The following is a 24,448-nucleotide window of genomic DNA, read 5'->3' on the forward strand; positions in this document are numbered from 1 at the left end:
CTGCTGCCATAGACTGCCACCACCATACTGAGTTCCCCTGGGTACACCCGTGTGTAGAAAGCCAGTTAAAAATACGGTATCTTGCTCTCCTTCTGTATTTGGTTTCCTCAACTTTCTCCTTAATTGTCTGTTAAGCTCCGCTCCTGATGTAGACCGACACTGTTCAATGTCGGTGGTTTTCTGTGCGGCTGAAACGGAAAGCTCAGTCAGAGATAACTTTGAGTCTGAACAGAGTAAGCACATGAAACCTTGAACACAAACACCTCTCCCACTATTCTTCACTCATGGAGGATGTGGATTATTATTTTTACTGACTGAAAGCGTCTCATTTTCTCTGAACTCTCAGGTTATGTCATAAGCTTCTAAAGATGGCTGTAAATGAGACGTTTTCTGGATTTGCAAGAAATGATCAACTTTGTGTGTTTTGAGGAAACTATTTGTTGTGATCCATTCATCGTCACTCCAGTTTTCATTTATGTTACACTCTTTGGACCAGAATGAGATTAGAATATTCTTCGGTTTCTTTTTCTTTTGTTAAAGTTTAGTGGAAGTTAATAAATCTGCCTCCAGTCCCCTTCAACACCACCACAGACCACTCGAAGTAGACAAAATGGTAAAGGCTGTCCTCTTTACTGACTGTTACTGTGTCCCAGATCTGTTGCACGTGAGCTAGAGTGATACTGACACACAGCTGTCAATCCACATGTCACACAATCTTTAAGTCAATAATAAATAGTTTACTGAATTAGTGGCTTTATTTCGAGGAGTGATTTATTTTTTTCCCACCAAGTCAGAAAAGGTGGTCAATTTGAATTTCCCTCCATAGTAAAGACTGGTCTGGACAGGTAGCTGCTGCAGAGTAGATTTGTATGTCCGCGCGTCAGTGTTGACACAGTTTTTAGGGCAAACACAAGAGAGGAAGTGCAGAGCGCTGTGGCTTTATCTGCTGACTGTGTGACCTGTCTGTCCGGCTTGATGACGGATTGGAGTGGTCTGCCTGACATGGATGTGTTTGGACTTCCCATTCCATGAGTGAGCCTTGAATTCCAGGAAGTGTTGAGTTAGCTGTTCTTTTTTTTTTTTGTTGTTTTCCCTTTTTTTTCCTTTCATTGGCAAGAGCTAATCTAATTCTCCCCCCACCACTCACTCATACCACTGCAATGCTAAATCTACTAATGAACGGAACCTAACTCTCAGACTGTATTACTCTGTAACCTTTGTAATCTCATGTTTCATGAGTGTGTTTACTGGAAACTGGAAACTCAGCGTTTGCCAGCTTACCAGAAAGGGGGGAAAAAGCTTCTTTTTGATAGATTTGTGGTTTCATCAATGGACGTCTATGAATGGAGACAAGTTCCTTTGGATAGTCAAGACCATCAAGCTAAAGTGAGACCAAGTCATGACCACAACCACAGTATACTGGAAAAACAAAAACAAGACTTTGAGGGGTTGACACCAAGTCAAAACCAAACCAGACCAGTGCGAGTCTCACACTGTCTAATATAGTTAATGATAAAATATGGGACATAAAAACTATAGCACTGTATCACTGAAACAAGTCCACTGAAGCATGCAGTATATACATAAGTAGCAAACACGTAAAGCTAATATTTGCTAAATCTCCTTGGGAGAAGGGGGAAGAGATCTCTGAAGAGCTTTGCTACTGAGGTGAATTTTAAAATGTTTACTATCTAGCGTTGCTAGCGGCACTTACTCTTAGCTTACCTAAGCGTTGCATTGTAAAAATGTACATCTTACTGTGTCTTTTCTTTTGAATGGTGTTTTACAGATGTACTCTTTGTTGCTTAGAATTGTCATTCTAACTGTGGTTTTGAGGATTTTGCTGACATCTCCTCTCAGACAACCAAAGCCTCTCCTCTTGTCTCCTGCATTCTCTTTCTTAAGGTCAATTTATGCTTTTTGTGTACAAGCAGTAGAGGCTACAGGACTTCGGAAGTGCTTTATTTTGTACATTCTTAGCATCAAAGGAGTTCAAATACAGTGGAAAGTAGGCGCCGAATAGCCGACAAGCCAACTATTCGTTCGCTGTGTTGGTATCGGGATACCAGCGAGAGTTGTGGCAGGACAAGTCGTGGCTGCTTCACCATGACAACGCGCCTGCTCACAACGCCCTGAGCATCCCACAGTTCCTGGTTGAGAAGAACATCGCCGTGCTGGAGCAACCTCCTGACTCACCCCACCTGGTTCTGTGGGATTTTTTCCTATTCCCCAAGCTCAAGGGGGTCATCAAGGGGACCCGTTGTGAAGACGTGGACGACATCAAGATGGTTGTGACGACGGAGCTGCAGAGGATCCTGGAAGAATCATTCCAGGAGTGCATGGCGGTGTGGCAGAGAAGGCTGGGAAAGTGTGTTAGACTCCAGGAGGATTACTTGTAGTTTGGATTTGAAATATATCTTTTGTGACACCAGTCCTGGAACTTTTCTGACACACCTCATGTTTATGTTCAAGAATAAATTAGACAATCCACAGGCAATTTATTGATATCAGCACAGTTGTGGCCTTGATCAGACTTACCGAAATATAATCTCGTACTTTTTTGTCTGAGACCGAAACAAGACTATGTAAAAATTCCAAAACGAGACCACTACAACACAACAGTGGAGAGAAACAGGAAATAAGTGGAAAGATATTAGAGAGCAACATGTAGCAAATAGTTCAGCCAGCTGGAAATGAAACCAGGGATCTGTGCTCATGTGGTATGTGCCTGAATCACCTCAAATTGAAATTAGTTCCTACAAAAAATATGAGCAACTTTTTCATTCCTAAAGCAGATGTGTATACAAGGTTTTTTCCAAATCTTTTAATGGAGTTTCCAAGTCCAAATATATTATCTGCTTACAGTTAGGACTGATAAAATGAAACTAAATGAACAGTATGTAAACTACAGCCTTGCAGCCTGGTTAGCTGAGGTAACTCTAGCTATAGGCTGCAGCCAAAGCGGTATTAGGGATAGGGGTATATGCACTGAACTGGGGATTAGGAATCTTAACAGGATTAGCCTCCCCCCTCCCCTCTATGTCCTACCCCTGTGTCCCAACACACATTTGGCCCTTGGACAGTCAGCAGGACTGTCTGTTGGCCGTTGCTTAGCCTCAAATCTGATTAGGCCACTCACAGTCATTCCTTACGGGTACAGCTTCAAGTCTTTGTGGTGGCACAGACGATGCAACGGCCGTTATGTGGCAGCAGAGATTGGCAGCTCTTTAGGACCACAGACGGGCCCTTTTGTTTTCTCCAAACTGGAGAGTTGTGGTTTTGTTTTAAATTGGTGTAACCTTGAAATTCAGAATTCCACTCTGGTTGTCAGGGGTTTTAACTCCAGTTGCACCGAGGCTTTCGCGCCAGGGCAGCGGAGGGCGTTCAAAGATGCGTTCTCTCTCTTCACCGTCCCTCTGCGTGAGGGACCTCAATATGGGGCCGAGTAGTAAGAGCCTGAATAAAGGGTAAGTGACTGTAAAATTGGTTGTGTCCGCATTTAACCAGATCAGCGTCATGTTTTTTTTAAGTATTGCTGAAACTGAATTGTTGCCTTGTTTAAGGTGTTTACAAACACTGGATTATTTTAAGTTTCATATCTTTTATTAAGGTGATGCAGTAGCTTTGACTCAGAACTTGATGACAGTCTTGTGAATGAGCAAAATGAGCTATGCCATCATACGCTGAGAAAGCAAACTTTTCTGCTGATTTAGACATCCTCGTCCTGTGTGCGCTCAAGATATCTAACGCATCCTGTTGGACAAAGGAAAGGCTACCTTTCCAGCTTTCCTGTCAAAAGAAGATCAAGGAGTTTCTTTACTGAAAGTCTTCCAACTGTCAAATTTACAGGAAAGACTTTCACACCCTCCTGTTTTTGCGATAACCAGCCAGTCTGAGAGCCAGAGTCACAGGCCGCTCTACGAGTTAGGCCTACATCGAACCCCACAAAAGCTCCTCTCACGTGTTTTCGGTGTTGCCATCGTGGTTTTTGCATTAGCAACAAGGCACAAGACATGTTGTTTCACCCAAGTCGCCTTTGGGATTAATGTGAATTAACAGATTACCTTTTAAGGCAAGCGATCAAACTTGTCCAGATTGCCGCTCTTTCAGGGAAAAGATTAATTGTACTCTTTTGGGATTTACAGTAAGACGAAGTCAGCTCCAATGTTCAGGGCCTTGTTGGTTTTTGCTGAGATTATCGCGTCCTAAATTTATGTTAATGTGGCTGTTTATGCAAAGCTGGATATTTGTTTTTAATGTTTTCCTCTATTCTGGACTTGGACTTAGCTACAACTGTGCTCTTGTTGTATGGGCACGCTCAGTAACACAGATGTTCATTCTTATGTGTCCCTCAGGTTTTCTCTGAACTCCGAGCTCCATAACCACTCCCTGGTGACGGTCATCGGTGGAGAGGAGGAGCACTTTGAGGACTTTGGGGAGAGTAATACCTCAGAGCTGCTGCTGGAGACCAGCGTGGACGGACCTGAGGGGGAGGGCGACTCACCTCTCACACAGCCCCCCGAGCAGGTCAATGGGTCGGCACTGCTCTCTCCCAGGTATGAGCTCGTCCTCCCTACACATCTAAACCCAGACTGCCTGAACCTTAGCGCCAAATTTGAACTAATTTGGACGAAAAAAATATGAAAACTTCCGAAGGATTCTAACATTTTTTTAATAGAGGCAGCAAAAAGGTTATTGAGCTGATGTGTATATTAATATTTCACCAGGCTGTGAGGTCACAACTTTGTTTCTATCAGCTTTTCTGATAAGATGTGTGACTGCTGCATTCTCAGTAACACTGCCCAGGCTTAGATGCATCTCTCTGCATTCTTCAGAGAAAATGTTTCTCTTTCAACAAAGACACTGAGGTTAAGCCTCAATCTGGAGACGTCCTTCCCACCCTTGTCTGCCTCCTTTTGTGGCCAAGGGCAAGATAAGATGGAGTGAATACAAATTTCAACCCTTCAGGCTTCCTTTCACTGTTGCAAAGACATAGAAAATGTGGCAGTGTGGCTAAATGCTATGCTGCTTTTCATTAGTGTGTGTTGGATGATCCTAATTAGTCTGAGTAAATGTTTGTCAGTCAGCCTGTCTTGGAAGTGGCGTCTGTGCCAAGTGTGCTGAGACGGACAGAAGTGGATGTTTTGTTGCGCTGCGTTCAGACATCTTAACAAGGCTTTGCCTCTGGGCTGCTGAAGCACAGATAGAGGTTGAGTCTAGCTGTTTGAAATGTCCATTCAAAACAAAAACACACCTTCGTACTCTCCAATTCATGGCACCATTCATGTTGAGAGTTGAGTTCCTATTGTAGCCTTTTCCTACTCATTTTTTTCCTCCCCCCTCCTGTTCTTCCTTTTTTTTTTTTTTTCGTCAGAGACTCTAAGCCGGATAATGCGTAATTCCCACTTGGGTGATATTTCCGTGATTTGCCTTTGCCAGGAAGCTCTTAACAGCTAACCACTGAGTTTCTGTAGCCCACTGACAATGTGGAAGTAAGCTGGTGTAACTGGATTGGCACTAATAATATTGTTTCAGTCATCACTATTAGAGACTTAAAGCACAATCTCTTGGTTAATTCTTACTGCTTTGTAGAAGTCATTGATATCATTAAAAGTCACCAGGCTAACATCGTTAGAACTATTTCCGTTATTTGATTCTAACCTGGATGCTTTGCATATGTGAGCTGTGTTATGAAAGTAGCAGTACCAGGATGTGTTAGGAAAAAAATGGCAAGAATAAATACGAGAGCTGATAAACATTTTAAAAAATTACTTAAGTCAGTAATTATTTTAAAGCCATTGTATAATATTTTTAAAGTAAAAGAATCCGTATGTGAATTATTTTGTTCCCATACAAGTTGGGCAGAAATCTGCTCGGTGGTTAGGCAGAAAAATTATACACACACAAAAAATAACTGCATCCCACAAAGTTCACCCACTCAGTGTGAATGCGTCACTGTGTTTTGAGCCAGTCATGCACATTGTTGGCGCATGTAGCAGTGCTGCCTACGCACACCCCCACATTTATCTATCTACATATAACAACACTTTGAGTACATGTGCGCACACTGCTGAGTTTCTTCTGTTCTACACAAACACACGTCCCCGTAGGCATCGTCTAACAAAGTGTTCCCTCACGCTCACGCCGAGAGCGACCATCAGTGGTGACGGTCCGTTCGGTCGTCAAGCGACTCTCGGCCTGTCGTGCAGCTGCCTACATAAGCAGGAACATGTGCCAGTTTGTTGCATAACTCTGACCTCCCTGAACGGAGAGTCAGCTGGTAGAGGTGAGATGAACGGAGCGTACAGGCTCCCAACAATGAACATAAACAACTGTGTGTTTAATGGGTTAACGCGGTGATCTTCTGAGCTCTCTGCAAAGGTGCCATGGTTGAATAGAACGGGAGTGTTTGGCAGCAGGAAGAAACTCTTATCAGGACTAAGGAGAGATTAACACATTCTTTATCCGACAAATGTTTTGTCTCCTTCCACCACCCAGAGTACAGATCACAGCCACACTGCCAGTCTGTTTCACGTCTCCTTCCCACCGTAGCACTGACACTTTCAAACTCTCCTGTGGATTTCACTGTTACCTCCTTCACCCCCCAGAGGTGTCCTGTCCCACCTGAATGCACCCCCCTTCTTGTCCGTCACTCACCACCTCCTCCTCCTCCTCTTCCTCCCTCTTTTCCTCTTTCCAGTGCACCCGCTTCTCTCCCTGACTGCTTTCAGAGCTTCCTCAGGGAGGAGGCGCTGGACTTTTTCTGTAGCCAGTGTCACAAACAAATAAGTCGTCTCGAGGACCTCTCCACTCGCCTCAATTTCCTAGAGATGACTAGGTAACACATGATTCACGACCTCCTCTGATTTGTGAGCTGTGTGAGTGTGCTTGCAGTGCTAATTAGACGCAGGATCACGCATGTTCTCATAATGTGTGCATGCTGTGTTGGACTAGCAGCCACATGGTGTTTTTGTTGGAAGGTACATGCACACACATTATGGTATATTGTGTGGGTCTGTTTTAAGCCCATTTTTTACTTCACTCTGTTCCCAGTCTTTCTTCATCTGCACCCTCTTTTTTTTTGTGAGTTTAGTTGCAGTGTTAGAGTTTTAGCATTTATTGATTTCAGTGGCTACATTGCACTTTGTAGATGGTGGCAACCAATCCCATCTCATTGTTGCCATCTACATAAACTTTCTCACTCATTAATAAACGATTTGCTCATCAGAAAACAAGCGTCATAATTTGTACATTTGAAAGATGCTGTAGAAATAATCCTGGGTATCACAGGTGAGTGGTGTCTATTTCAGTGGGTTGTTTTTTTTTCATTCTTCATAACATTGTCTTCATGCTTCTTATGAGTTATTGCAGAATGCCTCCTGCTAGTCGAGTACAACATTCAAACAACCTGCTTTTTATTGAAGCAGACTTGCTGATCCAGGATTAGAGACCAGTAGCCGTATTACAGAAACTTAATAACTCTGAAAGCTTATTTCACCAGTTGTGTAAACTTGATTTTTCTTTTTTTTAGGCCTTAGTCATTCTTTTCACCAAATTTAAAATCTGTAGAATATATTTAGATTTTCTTTTAAAGTTTCTGTAATACTGTCCAAGGCCTGTATTTATCTGTCAGGTAAAACTGATCCTAGTTCAGCAGTGTGTGTTAGATTGCTGTGGTGTGTGAACACTTGGTAGCTTTAGTGTCCACCTCAACATCTGTGGGGCTCCTCTACTAGTAGAGATAGGGATGAGGGGGAGGGGGGAGGGACAGGAGGGAAACTGGGAGATACTTTCTCTTTCCCCTATCTTTTTTCTCTTCCTGAACATTTTTCCTGTTGTTGTGTCTCCCCCATCCAGCGCTGGCAAGAGGCTGTCCAGCAAGAAAGTCGCAAGGTAAGCTAAACAGCTGCTCTGATTTCCGTAAACGAGGGCTCATGTTTCCAGCGTTAGACATATGAGCGTTGCTGTTTGGAAACAGCAGTTTGTCAAATGTAAACGGTTTCCAGGGAGTTATGTTTTTTTTTTTTTCCTCTTGGCGTGCAGACACCTCCTCCAGAACAGCTCGATGACTCTGGACACCATGAGTGACTTAACGCGGGACATCCTGGAGCTCGCCGACAACGACATCACAGACAAGGTGAAAAAGTTAACTGATAATCTTTTTTCAGAAGCGCTTTCCTTCACATCCGTTTGACCCTGTGAGCTGCCACAATTTTCATCTGTAGCAATTGTTAAAAGAGGAAGGAACGTTTCTTATTGACAGATACGTCAACGATACCGCGAATACATCACAGACGATTCATTCTAACAAAACACGCTCTCGCTCTCCAGGTGCTCCTCCTCGAGCGTCGAGTGGCGGAGCTTGAGAAGGAGTCTGAAGCATCGGGGGAGCAGCACGCACGACTGCGCCAGGAGAACCTTCAGCTGGTGCATCGGGCCAATGCTTTGGAGGAGCAGCTGAAGGAGCAGGAGCTCTACGCCGACGAACAGCTACAGCAAGAGACTCGCCGTCACAAGGAGGCCATGTCCAAGTTGGAGAGAGAGAGGGGGCTGGAGCTGGAAAACATGCAGGCCAGGTGAGGAGATCAGGAAGAAGTGGGTATGTTAGGAGCATCACGACTGCAAGAAAGGTCAAAATAGACTATTTTACTGTCCCAAACATTGATTTTATATTGTCAATTTGATCCTTGGGTTTATCATTTAGATGTATTAAAAGCAAAGAGAATCATAACATGTATTTATGAACAGCTGTCTGGATGTTTCTGATACTTTGTGATAGTGATGGAAAGTAACTAAGTACTTCTACCCAAGTAGTAACTTTCTACCACTGTCACACACTACTTTAAACTTCCACTTTATAAATAAATATTGTGTTTTGTACTACATTCATTCATTACTTTTCAGATGAAGATGTTGAACAATAGATAACATAATAGGTTTTTAAATTACACATTGTTCAAGATTAAACCAGTATTTTCCAACATTTTTTCCTTCTGATGTTTTACAAAAAGCTGTGTATAGTTTGGGTTGCACTTCAGATGTCTGAGTTGTTTCAAAGATCAGAGGAGGGACTGAAAACAGATTTTTGCATCACAACCTCTTTCTTCTTTTCTTTCCTATTAATCATTTCATGATCCCTCAGATTTATCTGGTGTCTGCTGTATATAAAACTGTATATAAAGTAGTTCAAACCAGCTCCACCTGCAGCAGCCACAACATGCTGCTGACACACTGAAGCTTTACTGATTATAATCCAATGATGTCATATTAAAAAAATATATTAGAGTGACCAAATCCATACTTTAACTTGAATACTTTAGCTACATTTGCTGCTAATACTTCTGTACTGCTCCATCAGTAGGATTTGTCATGCAGAATTTGTACTTCTACAATGTTTTATTGCTACTTTCCCTTAAGTAAACATTGTAAACACTTCCTCCACGACTTATTTGTGATGATTTAACTGCATATTAACCACAAAACCACTCAGTGTGTGGTTCTCTAATTATACTTTGGTTGTACCTGTTATCGTGTTTGTTGTATCTGTTGATTTAATGGTGTTGCAAAAACAAATTGCTTCCTGTGATGCCAGTAATTGCCATGTTGTTTGTTGGAAGACTCATGGCTCTACACTGCCACCGTCTGGCACTGATCTTCCACTGGATGTGTGCTGTTTGTCTGTGTTGTAGCATTGCTATCATTAAACAGTGCAGATATAAATATATATATATTTGCTTATGTTTGTTCCTCAGGCTGCAGCAGCTGGACGAGGAGAACAGTGAGCTGAGGTCTTGCGTTCCTTGTCTGCGAGCAAACATCGAGAGGCTAGAAGAGGTGAGAGCAATGTTGTCACGTCTGTATCTTTCCCCCATGTGGGCTCCTAACACAGTTTTATCTCTAGTTATATGTTTCATCTGTTCATGTTTTTCTCCTTTTTTCCTTTTAGTGTTTATTTTCTCCTGTGTCTAACACTTCTCTTCATTTTTATCCGTTTTTTTTTTTCCTTAGGAAAAGAGGAAGCTGCAGGATGACACAGAAGGAATGACCGACAGGCTTCAGGATGAGACCGAATCTCGCAGGAAGATGGCCGACAAGCTGAGCCACGAGCGCCACCAGAGCCAGAAGGAGAAGGAGTGCACTCAGGAGGTGGGACTAGTTTGTCCACGTACAAAACACAAACACTCTGTCTACAAAATATTACAATACAGCACTCAGTTAGACAACATCAGTGTTTTTTCAAGCATCCCAGGCTAAATTATAGAGAACTTGAAAGAATGAAACCTTTTCGCTCTGCACCTTTCATGTTCTGACTGATGTCTTTCTGATGCCACTTGGTCTGTTTCTATTCCAGCTGATTGAAGATCTGCGCAAACAACTCGAGCACCTGCAGCTGTACAAGTTGGAGGCTGAAGCAAAGAGAGGACGAACGCCCGGCGCCGGGTTACAGGAGTATCAGACCCGCACACGGGAAGCCGAGTTGGAGCAGGAGATCAAGCGACTCAAACAGGTAGCAAGCTCATTCTGAGGGCTCCTTAATTTTCTACCTGTTTGGACATTTTTTGTAGTGTTTTGGCTGCTGTGAGGAGACTGAATGATTTAGCATCCAGACTTTGTCCTTACATGACATTTGGCTTTACCTCTTCAGGACAACCGTACTCTGAAGGAGCAGAACGACGAATTGAACGGCCAGATTATCAACCTCAGCATCCAGGGAGCCAAGAATCTAATGTCTGCCTCCTTCTCTGACTCCCTGGCAGCTGAGATCAACTCTGTGTCTCGTGCAGAGGTGAGTTTAGAAAACAAGAAGCCTTCATTGTCGGACCACCTTTGTTATCAGCTGCATCCACTGACTTGTGTTTTTTTTTTCCACTTCTAGCTGATGGAGGCTATTCACAAACAGGAGGAGATCAACTACAGGCTCCAGGATTACATCGACAAAATCATCGTGGCCATCATGGAGTCCAACCCCTCCATCCTGGAGGTCAAATAGACGCCACAAAGCCAGAGGGCCACCCGCAGTCACTCCACGGGCTGTACAATATATCGAAGACATGGCTGAAAGACAACTACCAAGAGAGGATGTAAAAATATTCATTTTTGGTAGGAGAAAAAAAACAACAATGACGCACTCACCTCCTCCCCAGAAAAGGAAAAATTGAAGATTTCTAAGAAGTCCATGGCTGTCAGTGAAAAATAAGCTGTTTTTCATTTGGATATCCCTCGAGTCTGTGCTTTTTTTTTTTTTTTGTTCTTTTTGTGAGCGTATGTGTTCGCCCTCCTGAAAACACTTGGGTTCTGGTGACTTCCATGTATTTGGCTAGAGGGACCTGAGTCTCCCCCTGTTGAGTGAATGAATGTGTAAATGTGTGGTCAGTATCATAAAGAGTAGAAAACCTTCCTGTCCCTTTCCAAAAACAAAAAAAAAGTGTCAACGTTTGATTGAGCTAAAAAAAAAAAAAAAAGAAACGATCAGACAATTTATACCTAAAGGCCTTAAATGAAAGGTGATCAAAGTATTCATTAGCTACACCATACATGCCTCAGTTCAGGATGGTGGCGGTATGTGAGCTGAGATCTCCCGCACCGCGCTGATTCGCCGTATGAAGCGCCGGTCAGGAGGGAGTCTTTTAACATTTTAAGAGCTTGCGGTGCTGCCTACCAAGCCCTGTGTGTGTTCTGTCCTTTAACCAAGTTCAGCTGTCTTTCCAGTGAACCCAAGTGAGGGGACATTTCTACTGGGTGGCCGATGAGAAATGCCTGGAGGGTTTCGTTTTGCCGTTTTGTGTGAGGTGTTCGACATTCCTTCTGTTTTTTTTTTGCGCTTAAAGTTTTAAAGAAGGCGGAGGAGCATCACAGTCATTCCTGTGAGCTTCGATGTCCCAAATGAAGGAACTGGGCGGTTTATAATTTGCTTCGTCGTTTATTTTTACAATGAAACAGGGTCCTGGAGCTCAGATGGGCTGGAAACCTCAAGTGGAAAAGACACTACATTTCCCATCACTCCCTGGCACAAGCATTACATAACTCCAACTGAAAATACAGGCTGGATAATGACAACATACAGAACTTGCTAATACTGACAGTAAACTCCAAACACTTGAATTAAGCTTGAAGGGAAACAGATGAGTGATATCGGAAATTGTAGTTTTATTTTTTTACAGTACAGCCCGCCTGACTCCAGCGTTCTCTTGCTGAGTGAAAGTTGTAGGGAAGCTTCTTTCTTTTTTTTTCTACACAAGTGATTTGTTGTCTGTTATTGAGACTGAAACGCTGACGTTCAACAGCTCGTACGTGAAGAATCAAATGGTTGTATTTTTGCACTACATTTTGATTTCATTATTGTTTTTGTTGATAGAAGAAGAAAATGTTTATTGTGAAGGGATCAAATCATAAATTAAGATCATTTTGAAGCCTGTATGAAGATGACTACAGATGTTTCAAAAAGAAATAAGCATCACATAATAGAATTTAATTGAAGAATCCAACAGAACATACTGCAGCCGTATCTGAAGATTAGTTGAATTCTCATTTACATACTGTATTTTTTCAGTCATCAAGAGTTCAGATGAGCTCCTCGCTGGCTGTGAGCCGGCTTTCTCTTGACCTGATCTGCATATATCATTGAGGAGACGTGGCAGACCTTGGTAGCAATAATGCTTGGCAAGAAAGTGGACATTGGTGGAGGGCAGATTTTTTTTTTTAAAGAACTGCTCCGTATCTCCTCTACTGAAGCAATTTCTGCTGTTTGGCTGCGAATCAGAAGTACAGCAAGCAGACGTATGGACTGATTGTGTGCTTAATCGGTACTGTGCAGCCATCTCTCTGGACGTTTCTTTTCCGACCTGGATAACAGACATTTGGATTCACACACGGATTTCTATAACCGAAGTTGTGTGTGTGTGTGTGGGGGGGGAGGTTATTTTTGTCCAAACAGCATGGCGTTCTGCACCAGAAGATATTTTTCACCCCGTTCACCTCTAAAACAAATCTCACTGCTCTCCTTCACCTGCCACTCCACAGGAAAAAAAAAAATGGCCTTGGATGTAAATGACTTGTACATGTAAAGTTTTTTCTACACTCACTCTAGATTCTAGGTATTTTTATAGTCAGAAAAGAAAAGAGCATTTCTTTTTCTCGTCTTATGCTGAGAGACAGCTGCCTGTATTCTTCTCTAGCATGTAGCGTGTACAGTATCTGTTGGGATTTTTTCTTTTTTTTTCTTTTTCTGTTTTCCTCTCGTTTAAAATCACGCGCAGATATTTATTCAACTCACAACTCTGTGATCTGTTCTGCTGAAGATATGTTTGTACATTTTCGCGAGGGGAGATGAATCTGTGGGAGAATTTATTGATTTAAGGGAAAAGTTTTAAAAGGAAAAGCTATATTGTCGTTTTTTTGGGGGGTGCGAGTCGCCGTCGTGTGCAAAAAGAAAAAGAAAAAAAAAAAAAACTTGAATGTGACCTGGTCGTTTGTGGAGGTCTGTGCACTCTTCCAATAACGCTGATGTTGCTTTGACCTCTACGGGGTTGTGATTTCGAGACGGCAGAGGCGGCAGTTTCTGCTGTTGTCTTCCCAGATGGAGTCAGGTACTGCATGGAAACACAGATTTCTTCTTGTATATTTCTGATTCACTTATTTGACGGACAAATCATACGCTATAACATCCGTCAGTGGAGTTGTAGGTTGTGAGACCTCGTGATGACACCTTAAACCTCATATCCGGGCTTGCTGAGTTCAGCTTTTCTGCCTTTTAGCGTGACTGGAGGTTTCCCCCCCTCCCCCGTACAGATTTATTTCTCTATAACGACCAATCACTTACGACAGGGTGACACCTGAACACGACCCTTAATTCTCTCCTCGATTCATATTTTTATCGTCTGCTTCTGACAGATAGTTTGAGGATCGGCAACAGTATGATTAGACAGCGAGACCACAGAGCTGATTACAAAAAAGAAACATTTGCACTTTAACCGGATCTAATTTCTCCATTTTAACACCTGTTTTTAAAAATGACCAAAGATAGATGTTTGAACCGATCGCTTTATCTATCAGGGTCCGTGATCACACTTTTTTGGGAACACTTGCCTCTTCTTATAAATCACAAATCAACAGCTTGTCCTGGAAGACAGAGTAAGAACTGGCCTGCTAGTCTAAACACTGTGCCTCTGTGTCTCAAACTTTGCCTCTAAACTAAACCTGATAATGAGCCCTGGGGAAAGCACTGACCACGTGACTGTCAGTTTGTTAAATTATATTGATGAAACCTAAACTGTAAATATGAATTGTCTTTTTTTTTTTTTTTTTTTTGTGGACTATTTTTTTCTTTTCTTTTTTCCTCTCACGCTCACTTCCAGTGTCCAAAGAAAGTTTGCTCAAGGCACAAACATCACTACTGGAGTAGTGCATGGCTTGCCGTCACGTGACATGGGAAGATTTAAAAAGAGAATATTGTAGAAAAGAGAAACTGTAAAACTTAAATTTATTCCTATTTTCAAAGATAAATGTATAAATTATAACAGTATTGGTTACAGCTGTATATTATTTTTGAAGATCCCCGAAATGATCTAATCCTAATTGTTGCTGGGGAAACATAATTTCAGTCATTGTAAAAAGAGAAAATTTAAAGGTAAGCAGTGAAAGTAAGATTAGAAAAATAAATGGAATAAAAGGACCTGTGTTTGGTTGCCTCATTTCTTTGTTTGCAAGATTTCGTGTTGTGCTGTGTGATTGCATGTTGTGTATCTGGGACCAGAGCGTATAACAGAAAACCATCAACAGAATTAATTTGACAGACAAAAACATGTCATTCATTACGACAAGCAAGAGGATAAGTCACTTCAGATCACATGTTGCACTAGTTGAGCAAAACTTCTTCTCATGTAGACACCAGCTGTATCATCGTGTTGATCGCAGAATTATTTAACTACATACAGACCCTGGAGGTGTTTCTCTGGTTTGTAGCTCACTTGTCCATCACCAGTTACAGAATACAGTGTCACTGACTTCTCAGCGCCACCTGCTGGTTGTGAAGATGCTCTGCATGAGCCGTCAAGTGGTGGAAGAAGCACTCAGATTCTTTAGTTCAGTAGAAGTACTAACATCCATCCATCCATTATCGATACACCACTTAATCCTCACTAGGGTCGTGGGGGTCCCAGCTGACTTAGGGCAAAGGCAGGGGACACCCTGAACAGGTCACCAGTCTATCACAGGGCTACACTTAGAGACAGACAACCAAGCACACTCACATTCACACCTATGGACAATTTAGAATCACCAATTAACCTCAACATGTTTTTGGACTGTGTGGGAGGAAGCTGGAGAACCGGGAGAGAACATGCAAACTCCACACAGAAAGATCCCGGGTGTCCTCAGTGGGACGAGAACCGGCGACCTTCTAGCTGCGAGGCAACAGTGCTACCAACTGCGCCACCTTGCAGCCCATCAGCAACAATATAATTACCCAGAATTTCTCGACCTTAACGGAGGAGACGAAGCACAATTTCAACTCATAATAAAGTAACTGACCCAGAACCTGCAGATAAAAGATAGAACTTGAAGCCTGGATGGACTAAATGTGACATCTTCACTACAGTGGGTCTGCATCCTGAGCACAACAAACACACTTTTGACATAAGTGTCTTACATGTACTTATCTAATATAATTTTAAATTGAAATTATCTTATGAACTTTACTATTAAAAAGGAGAACTTCAGCAACATTTCCAGCCTTTTTAATCAGGTGAGCTTATGATACAAGCAAATGACTGGAGTGCGTGTGAGCAACAGAAACAAATACTGTGGTGGAAATCTGTGAACAAACAATACAACTCAGTCATTTCTTTCTGGTAACTTATCAATCATTTGCAAAGGTCAGAGATGTCCACAGCACATCACTTTATTTTTTCTCCCCCTGCACAAACAGTTGTCACCCTGAACTCTAACCAGGAAAGAGCCCAAGATTGTTCATATGGAGAGATGTGCAGGTGTGAAACAGTTTATATTTTCACACTAGATGCTTAATAAATTCACATAATAAATGTATCCTCCAACACAAACAATTTGTTGGAAAAAAAATAACATCAACAAGGCATTGTGCCGTCATAATATAAGTCTCAGCCAGACCTCCACTTGTACAAAAAATAAATAAAAAATACTATTTAGCTCTGCCACTGGTTATGTGTGGAGCTATAACATGAGTGAAAGCCTTAATTTTCTGAAATCAGGGCTGCCATGTATCATCTTCAATGATGTAGTAACCAATTACTTAATTATTTGAATGTATGCCAACATTACCATATTAAGTCACTGTTTTTATTCCACTTACACATTCTAATTTATTAATTTGCCTTTTGTTTGATTTGTTCATCAACATCTGAAGTGATATACTGATTATTCTTAAGCGTTACCAAAAAAATCGTAGGTTTCTTGAATGCCACACCGGACAGACTCTGCGCGGAACCAATGTTGTCCGTGTTGCTCCGCACGACCGTATTTTGGTGGAGCACCGAAGAAACGAGCGGCTCTTCGGCATGACGCTGTTGTCAAAACGCGAAATTTTCCTCGGAGCTGCAAGTTTCACCTCGAAAAGAAATATTTTAATATCACCGTTGGTATCAAAACATTTCAGGAGCCGCTACATTAATTTCTGTCGTTTTGTTTAATAAAAAGAAAAGGTGCGTATCACATTTTACAAGCTAACAGTTGAAGCTAATTTGCTGAAACTATAAACTTAGTTCTTTGTAGCACAATTGCTCGCTATTTTTTATTATTATTATTATTATTCATATAACCCGCATACCGTGTTTTGAATAGTATGTTTCTTCTTGTCAGTTAAAACTCGTTTAAAACACTACAATTTTGAGCCAAACCGTCCCTTTAATGCTTCTGTTCAGGAGGTGATGCTAGCTGCTGTTCACAAATGGAGCATCCTTCGACCAACGCTGAGGTTCGCCTCACTGTGAGCCAGTGTTTCCGGACACTCACCTCATCCCCGGACAGTAAAGACATTGTCAGGACACTTCAAACACTCCACTCCTACCTGGATGGAGGACCAGAGAGCACAACCACCGCAGCCCAGCAGGCAGAGTTCAGGAGAGCTCACTACAGTCGCACTCTGCAGCTGCTTGTGAGCAACATCCAGGCAGACTGGCTGCACAGCTTCACAGCAGCAGAGCGCACACAGCTCTGGGACGGTCTGTTCCTCAAAGGCCCTCCGGATCAAGCGCTGCTGGTGCTGCTGGAGGCCATAGGGGAGCTGAGGTGGGTGTTTGGATCGAGGATGAGAGACATGTTTACTGTTTTGTCCATTCACTAATCACGCTGGTGTTTTCTCTTTACTGCAGACCCAGCAGTAATCTGGACCACATGGTCAGCATCACTGAGAAGTTCCTCCAGAGTCATCGTCTGGCCGAGCTGCTGTGGTCCTACTGTCTGCAGGCAGCTCCCTCTGACTCTCCACAGCTCAGAGAGACTCTGCTGGGACGCATCAGCGCGCTGCCGGACCTCACCGCCAACAAGCTGCGTCTCAACAACAGACCTGTTTTTCTCCCTCAGCAGTACTACCCGTTGCTGGCCACAGAAATGCTCACGGCCCTGGAGCGCACCTGCCAGGCGCTCAGAGGTTATTGAACATCTATGAAGCGATTTACAGTGATAGCAGTTAAATGTTGCTGTTGTATTTCATTTCTCATTCTGTCTGTTTGTGTGTAACTTGTCATTCACAGATGGCACAGACTGTTCTTTGACTTTTGTGGCTCAGGTGATTGGGAAAGTGTGCATCCAGGGACACAGTGGTGAGTTTAATTGCATTTTTGGACAGTTGCAGTTATGTGGTTTCTATATTGCCTGGTGTTTGTGCTTTAAAGGCTATGGGAACACTTTGATTTTTGAACTAATTAGCATAGTTAAAGCTCATAATAAGGAAGCAATTAATTTTGGGTGGCTGTTGACGGCTGTAAGTATGGGTAGACTGATTACTGTATCTGATATCCAACATTTTTCCAAATATCTGTATCCTTTTCTTACTATTTTGTTTTTCTGATTCCCAATATCCTTCCATTATCTACACACCGCTTAATCCTCACTGGGGTCGCAGGAGCCTATCTTAGCTTACCTGGGGCGGGTTACATGTCTTGAGTAATAGCATAGTAACAATGATGGAAAACATACATAATATACATTGAAAAACATTTTAAAAAGAGGCATTTTGCCCAAGTTTTGTGTTGAAGTTTTTGTCCAAATTAAAGATTTTGAGACCTAGAGTTTTATTTTTACTGTAAATATATATATATCGGTTCCAAATACCAGTTATCGGTCTCCTGATTACCAGGAATCATTGACTGTATCAACCCTGACTTACACATATTAGTTGACCTCTAGTTTTAAATGTAGAAATGTTTGGCCACACCAAACTTTTCATGTTAATCCTGCCTGTAGCATGTGCTTGTCTCAAAGATTAAGCCTTGTAAAACTGAGTACACACTGCCGGTACAGTAAAACTTCGAATGACTCATTAAATCAGCTACAGCTACTTGACTGCTGTTTCTCTGTTCAGCAATTGCAGGAAAGAAATGAACTTCTGGCAACTTATTTGACACAGAATCCCCTTCATCCTCCTGTGGTGTTCTTGTCTGTCTACAGGATTGGTCCTGGCTGTGATGGCTCCTCGACTCTCCGTCTGCACACGCTCAGACATGGTCTGGCAGAGGGTCTGCTGGAAGCTGATGGAGAACGTTCCTCAGCGATGGATGGAGAGCGTGCTCACTGGGCTGGTGCAGGCTGTCAGGGGGTAAGATGCCTGCAGCCTCAGTCAAGCTTGGATAGTCACATGCTTTTAAACAGCTCTCTGTTTTCTGTCTGCATTTAATGATGCCAGTCTCTCGCCTGTTTTTTTCAGGCCTGATGCCTTGGGGAGGATCATTGGGAATCTGGTGTTAACAAATAAAAATGTTCAGTTTGTCATCACTCATAAGCTGCTGTTACTACAATACAAGTATGAGGTAATACATTAACTAACCACCAAATCTGATGTTTTGTAAACATTATCTGAAGCATGTATTTTAACTCATTGTATTTTTCCTAGAGTCAAGTCTTGAGAGTTGTTCTGGGTTACCTCGCTGCAGACAGAGATCGTAGACCGCTTCTCATCCAGGTGAGAAGTTCAGCTGCCTTATATAATGTGTATATTATAAAATGATGTTACCTATACTTGACAGGATTGTTTGTGTGTGTGTGATTTCAGGTATTACGGTCTGTATGCCAGGCCTGGGCTAACCCCAGTGCAGTGAAACACACACCTCTGGAGCAGCAGTTGTATGTCAGCAAGGCCTTACTGCTGAGTGTGAGTCTGCTGAAAGACTCGGAGCTACAGGAGCTACGCTCAGGTACAATCAAGTTTTCTGCAGCATCTCACCCAATAAATCATTGGCCATAGTGTAAACTATTGACTCTAATTCTTCCGAAACCTGTTTTGGCCTTTAAAAGCTTTGTTTACAAATTATATTCTGGCATCTTTATTAAATAATGGAATTTTGACATTTGTCACAGATTTGTAGATGTTAAAAATTCTATCATTTTTGAGCACAAGTACAAATAAAACACGACAAAAGATGTTTTTCACTCAAAGAAAAAGATGCTGCTAATATAAAACTTATAATAACAAGCTAACACTTAGACCTGACTTCAGATGTTTTTATGTAGTAGGAGCAGCAACAGAAGTATCACATTGTTCAAATAAATTAATATGCAGTAGATGATTGCTTTAAGCTCCTCTCTGTGTTGTGTGTCCTTCTTAGAGTTACTTCAGTGTATGCTGGGTGGCATGCAGAGCCACCTCGACAGCAGTGTGGTGCGTATCAGGCATATGGGCATGGTGGTGGGAGAGTGTCTGAGCTCCCGCATGGATATCAATGGAACCAAACTCAAGTTTGAGGTACAGTCAGTGTATAACTGAGGGAGTAGAATGAGCAAATCAAAATATGAATCATGACTTGACTGAAATGTAATTGTGAGACATTTTGTATTTTTCTGTTTTGCAGTATGAGCAGGATGAAGAAACCCGTGAGCTGCTTTCTCTCATGACTCCTGTTACTTGTGATGAGCCAGAGCCTGAGCCTGAGCCTGTAAATGGGTACGTACAACTCACTAATCAATTAGCTTGTTCAGTAATGAGAACACAAGGTCCACACTCATTATTGGTTCCTATCAGATGATGCACTCTAATGCTATGAGCTTTCATTTTGGATTCTTAAAGCATTGTCTACAATTTTACTTAGTGAGAATCTATACAACTAAGTCTTATGGATTGTAAATGATGTGCAACAAATGTGGAAGTTTTAAGAGACTCTTATTCATTTTTATGCATTACTATCCCTGTATTTGTATTGTATTTAATTTAATCTGTCATCTGCAGAGTCGACTCTCTTCAAGAGACCAGTGAAACAATTCCATCTACTCAGAATGCATCGTCGCAAAGTAAACCAGCACCTCAACCATCAAAAGCCGATCCAGACTCAGACCTTGATAGGTGAGTGTCTCTGTTATGCAGTCAGTAAAGCTAACGTCCTTTCAAGCATTCGTCAGTCATGTGCGTTTTGTTGTACATGCATTGTTAACCACACGGCTGTTGTCCGTCCAGTGATGATGAGCTCACTCCATACGACATGTCTGGAGATCAGGAGACCAGTCAGGCTTCCCCACCTCGCTACCTACGAGACTGTCTGGAAAGTACGACTCCACAGATCTAATGTCTTTGTCTTAAACGATCCTATAATGTAGTTGTTTTAAAATCGTGTCCCATTTTCTTATGTGTCGATCATCACAGTTTTAAAGTCCTCCGAGGACTCAGTGCGCGTGGAGCTCAGTTTGAGAGCTGCAGAGAGTTTGGTGCGGAGAAACGCCTTCACAGCCAGAGAGGTATGATGGGAATCACAAAACTACAGCACGACCTACAGGACAGTGATTTGAGTTTGTTTTTTTTTTTTCTGGGTGGTAATTGTTCTTGAATTTTAATTAGAACTAATTTACAGATCATCCTCAACATTACAGTTCATGTTTGTTCTTATTGCCATTTTCAGATCAGTGTCCAGATGTCCAAAGTGCTTCTTCACATGGAGGATAAATACAACATCATCGGCTTCCTGAGTCTCCGACAGGCGACCATGGTGGCTCTCACTGTCACAGACTGTATTCCTGTAGGTTCCCTTCACTTTCACGCTGTTTTTCTTCTCTCACAAAAATAGCTTCATCACTGTATTTTAGCTTTTTTTTCCCTAAATCACACTGTACCTCTATATATTCTTTGATAGGTGACTCAGTATTTGACCACAGAGTTTTACTCCTTGAACTACAGTCTTCGCCAGCGGCTCGATATCTTGGAGGTGAAAACACCAGCTTCATTTAAGAGATCCTCTTTAATTGTTGCCACACACACCATGTAATTAAGAGACTGGTCTTGCTCTGGCATTGTAGGTCCTTGTCGTAGCAGCTCAGGAGCTCTCCAAGCCAATCACTGAAAAGACAACTCCATCCATTGGCCCTGCTACTACCTCTGAGTTGACCCCATACCCGGGTGACAACCCTGTTCACTGGCAACAAGTGGTAGAAAAGCGAATCCAAAGCAAGACAAAACGCCTCAGTAAGGTACGTGAAAGCAAATTTGAGTGAAACCTGAACTCCTGAGATCTTCAGTAATTTGCTGTCTCGTCTATACAGGGTGCCACGAAGCCTGTAGCTATGGCGACCCCAAACCGTTACGCCCCTGTTGCCGGACACTTCTTTTTTCCTTTGCTCAGGAACTATGACAAGTATGTTATTTTATGCAAGTTTTAAAACTCAGCAGTCATAATTTGTTTGTTTAAATGTACAGCAGAACATTTTCACACCGTGATGTCTTTCTGCAAGGCCTCAGGTGACCTTCGACCTGTTGGGCAGCGACCACTTGGTACTGGGCCGGCTCATCCACACTTTGGGCCTCTTTGTGCACCTGGCAGTCAATGCACCGGTAGTTTCATCTGTCTGTTTATTCTAGTGTGGTCTAATCTCAACATGGAGACTAAAAGTAGCATTTTTATATATATATAAAAGAAAAAAAGCACATCGATGGCCAGGTAGTTAGGAGACTCACTGTTTATTTTACTAATCTGGAACCATTGTCATTTAGATACTGGAGCTTTTATGTATACGCACATGCAGACATGATGCTAACCTGACTCTACATGTTTGTTTTCAGATAGCTGCACAGATGGGTCGAGCTTTGCTAGACTTTGTGTGGGCGGTTCGATACCATGTTGACCAGTATGTATGCTGCACATTTGTCTCACTTGGAACTGAAGAAATGACTGTGAATCTGAGGAAAATATTTGTCGCTGTTAACAATATTGTGACGCAGAATTCCTGCTGCTAACCAGGCTTTTTATCATCAACAATAACTGAGTAGCTATTTGACAAGGACCCTTTCTTTGCAACATGTTTTGTCACTTTTTTCAAAACTGTAGAGTTTTGGGGAAAAGAAATGTCAGGAAACCTTAACAAACTATAAGGTCTGGCAGTGATGTATTCTGATTTTGTTTTAGCCTGAGCTCTAATTTGAATTCTGTTTCTTTAAGGATGGTGAGACGAGGCGTCCTCTTCGCCGTCTGCTCTGTGTTTCTGAGCATGCCCAGTCAAAACCTGCTGGTGGACCTCAGTGATCAGCTGTTTGAGACCAGAGCTTGGCTGGCAGGTGATAAATAGAAACGCTGCTGGTGCTGAAGTGGCTGTGGTTCCTCCTCAGTGGATGTAAACATAGAAAGTTTCAAATAATGTAGATGAATGCAATTAAAATCTCTCCATCTGTTGACAGATAAAAAAATAGGTAGAGCCTAAAACACATGCACTTTGGTCTAAAACTGCACCTGCATCATGCAATTCTATTAGCAACATCCCTTCACTAACACACATGTATGCATGCACAAACACACAGCCCACACGTGCACAGCCAGAGTGATCATTTCTGGGAAGTAGATGAGGAACCAGGATGTCCTGTACCACATTTCTGTGACGTAATTTGCTGATGAACAGCTGCATTTATTTTTTTTTCATACCGATGAGGATAAAATTAGTTTCACATTGGAGTGACAAGGAGATGAGTGACACAGTGCAACAGATGTATTTTCCTTTTTACAGACTAAATTGTGCAGAGAGAATTCCAGCATAAGGATTAAAATGCTGTTTTTTTTCCTGTAGTTACATGTAAGATCAGTGGTCTTATCTTCACCAATGCTGAAAGCTGCTAATAATCATTTTTGTGTTGTTTCTATCCTCAGATGTGGCAGAAGGAGACCCTGATGCAGACTGCCGGAATCTGGCTGTGCAGAGTCTGGTGCTGCTGGATAAGAGTTTGAAGAAGCAGCTACAAGATCCACAAACGTTAAGTCTGGAGTCGTGATCCCAGCATCAGCAGTGAACAATGAAAGTCTGTACGTGAGAATAAACACATATTAACAGAGATTATTGCACTTCCACCGGCCCCCTGGTCCTCATAGAGACTGGGGTTGGTGGAAATGATGTTCCGGATATTTGCTGGCACCGGGGGCTCGGCCTGGTGGAAATGGATGATCCCGATGATCCAGTGACGGATGTCCTTCGAGCTCCGGAGCTACTTATTGCAGGTGCTGCACATTTTATTTCATTTCCTGGAACATACAGCCAACCAGAGGAAAAGACGGGCACATGTCTTCTTGCACGTTTGTGAAAGACTTTGTGCATATTGCACATTATAATGCACTGCTTTGTTCATGTGAAGATCTGGTGTATAATTTATGGACCAAATAAGATTAATAAACTGAAGAACAGGCTGCCATTTTTGTCTTAAATTGGAATTTTGAAAAAAATAAAAATAAAAAGGTATGTTCTCAGGATATCCTTTTCACCATCTTTCCTGTGCGGGAACTTGTCTCTGTACTCTGCTTGTTTGTTTGTAAAGGACATCCTGTGAATATTCACGTGCATTCTCACACATAATGGAAATACTACTACTGCTGCTTCCTGCTGTCAGTGGAACATGTTCGTCTGTATGTTCTGAAACTATGAAACTATGAAATAAATGGTGGTTTGGTACAAGCGGCTTTGATGAGTTTGGTTCAATAAATATAAGGTTTTACATGTTAACTAGACAATTTATCGTTCACTTTTTTCGATGACTTCTTGGGCAAATTGTTACTGACACTTCTAAATGAATATTATTCTGAGAGAATGAGGCTGAAAGTAGCTGGAGTTACATATAGAGAAGACAATAAACATTTAGAAAAATGGGTGTAAGACTAAAATTGTGTTCAAATACACAAAAATTAACAGTTAAACTATTGGTCAAAACTCACAATGGAATACAAGATCATGTCAGTTTTCTGATAAATACAAATTTCTTCACTGGGTTAGGCATATAAAAAAAAGAGTAAATAAGTCTAGT

At 42.0% G+C, this 24,448-nt stretch overlaps 2 protein-coding genes across 2 annotated transcripts in view; both read left to right on the plus strand.

Moving 5' to 3' along the window:
* rab11fip3 (RAB11 family interacting protein 3 (class II)) overlaps positions 1-14,671 on the plus strand; it is a 30,266-nt gene extending 15,595 nt beyond the window's left edge. Inside the window, exons 5-13 of the mRNA XM_008296649.1 lie at positions 4,356-4,556; positions 7,858-7,893; positions 8,044-8,137; positions 8,332-8,576; positions 9,753-9,834; positions 10,009-10,146; positions 10,352-10,507; positions 10,646-10,786; positions 10,877-14,671. Coding sequence (XP_008294871.1) covers positions 4,356-4,556; positions 7,858-7,893; positions 8,044-8,137; positions 8,332-8,576; positions 9,753-9,834; positions 10,009-10,146; positions 10,352-10,507; positions 10,646-10,786; positions 10,877-10,990 — 1,207 coding nt within the window. The 3' untranslated portion in view covers positions 10,991-14,671. The remainder of the gene's footprint in view (positions 1-4,355; positions 4,557-7,857; positions 7,894-8,043; positions 8,138-8,331; positions 8,577-9,752; positions 9,835-10,008; positions 10,147-10,351; positions 10,508-10,645; positions 10,787-10,876) is intronic.
* A 1,831-nt stretch (positions 14,672-16,502) lies between these two features.
* telo2 (TEL2, telomere maintenance 2, homolog (S. cerevisiae)) lies at positions 16,503-24,147 on the plus strand. Its single transcript, XM_008296650.1, has 21 exons — positions 16,503-16,676; positions 16,896-17,262; positions 17,346-17,623; positions 17,727-17,795; positions 18,643-18,790; positions 18,899-19,001; positions 19,085-19,153; positions 19,244-19,385; positions 19,797-19,933; positions 20,040-20,131; positions 20,414-20,527; positions 20,639-20,727; positions 20,825-20,916; positions 21,078-21,194; positions 21,309-21,380; positions 21,472-21,642; positions 21,715-21,806; positions 21,904-22,003; positions 22,232-22,296; positions 22,608-22,723; positions 23,307-24,147. The coding sequence occupies exons 2-21, from the start codon at positions 16,922-16,924 to the stop codon at positions 23,426-23,428; spliced, it is 2,529 nt and encodes an 842-aa protein (XP_008294872.1). The 5' UTR covers positions 16,503-16,676; positions 16,896-16,921; the 3' UTR covers positions 23,429-24,147.
* The last annotated feature ends 301 nt before the right edge of the window (positions 24,148-24,448 follow it).

This window comes from Stegastes partitus, unplaced genomic scaffold, assembly GCF_000690725.1.
Source record: "Stegastes partitus isolate 25-593 unplaced genomic scaffold, Stegastes_partitus-1.0.2 Scaffold1144, whole genome shotgun sequence".
NCBI lineage: Eukaryota > Metazoa > Chordata > Actinopteri > Pomacentridae > Stegastes > Stegastes partitus.

Bases quoted from the DNA above. Each gene is read 5' to 3' on its own strand.
- telo2 (XM_008296650.1), top strand. From the start codon at position 16,922: ATGGAGCATCCTTCGACCAACGCTGAGGTTCGCCTCACTGTGAGCCAG. The intron at 21,195-21,308 runs GTAGGTTCCCTT...ATTCTTTGATAG, and splicing joins CTGTCACAGACTGTATTCCT to GTGACTCAGTATTTGACCAC. The intron at 22,004-22,231 runs GTAGTTTCATCT...GTTTGTTTTCAG, and splicing joins ACCTGGCAGTCAATGCACCG to ATAGCTGCACAGATGGGTCG.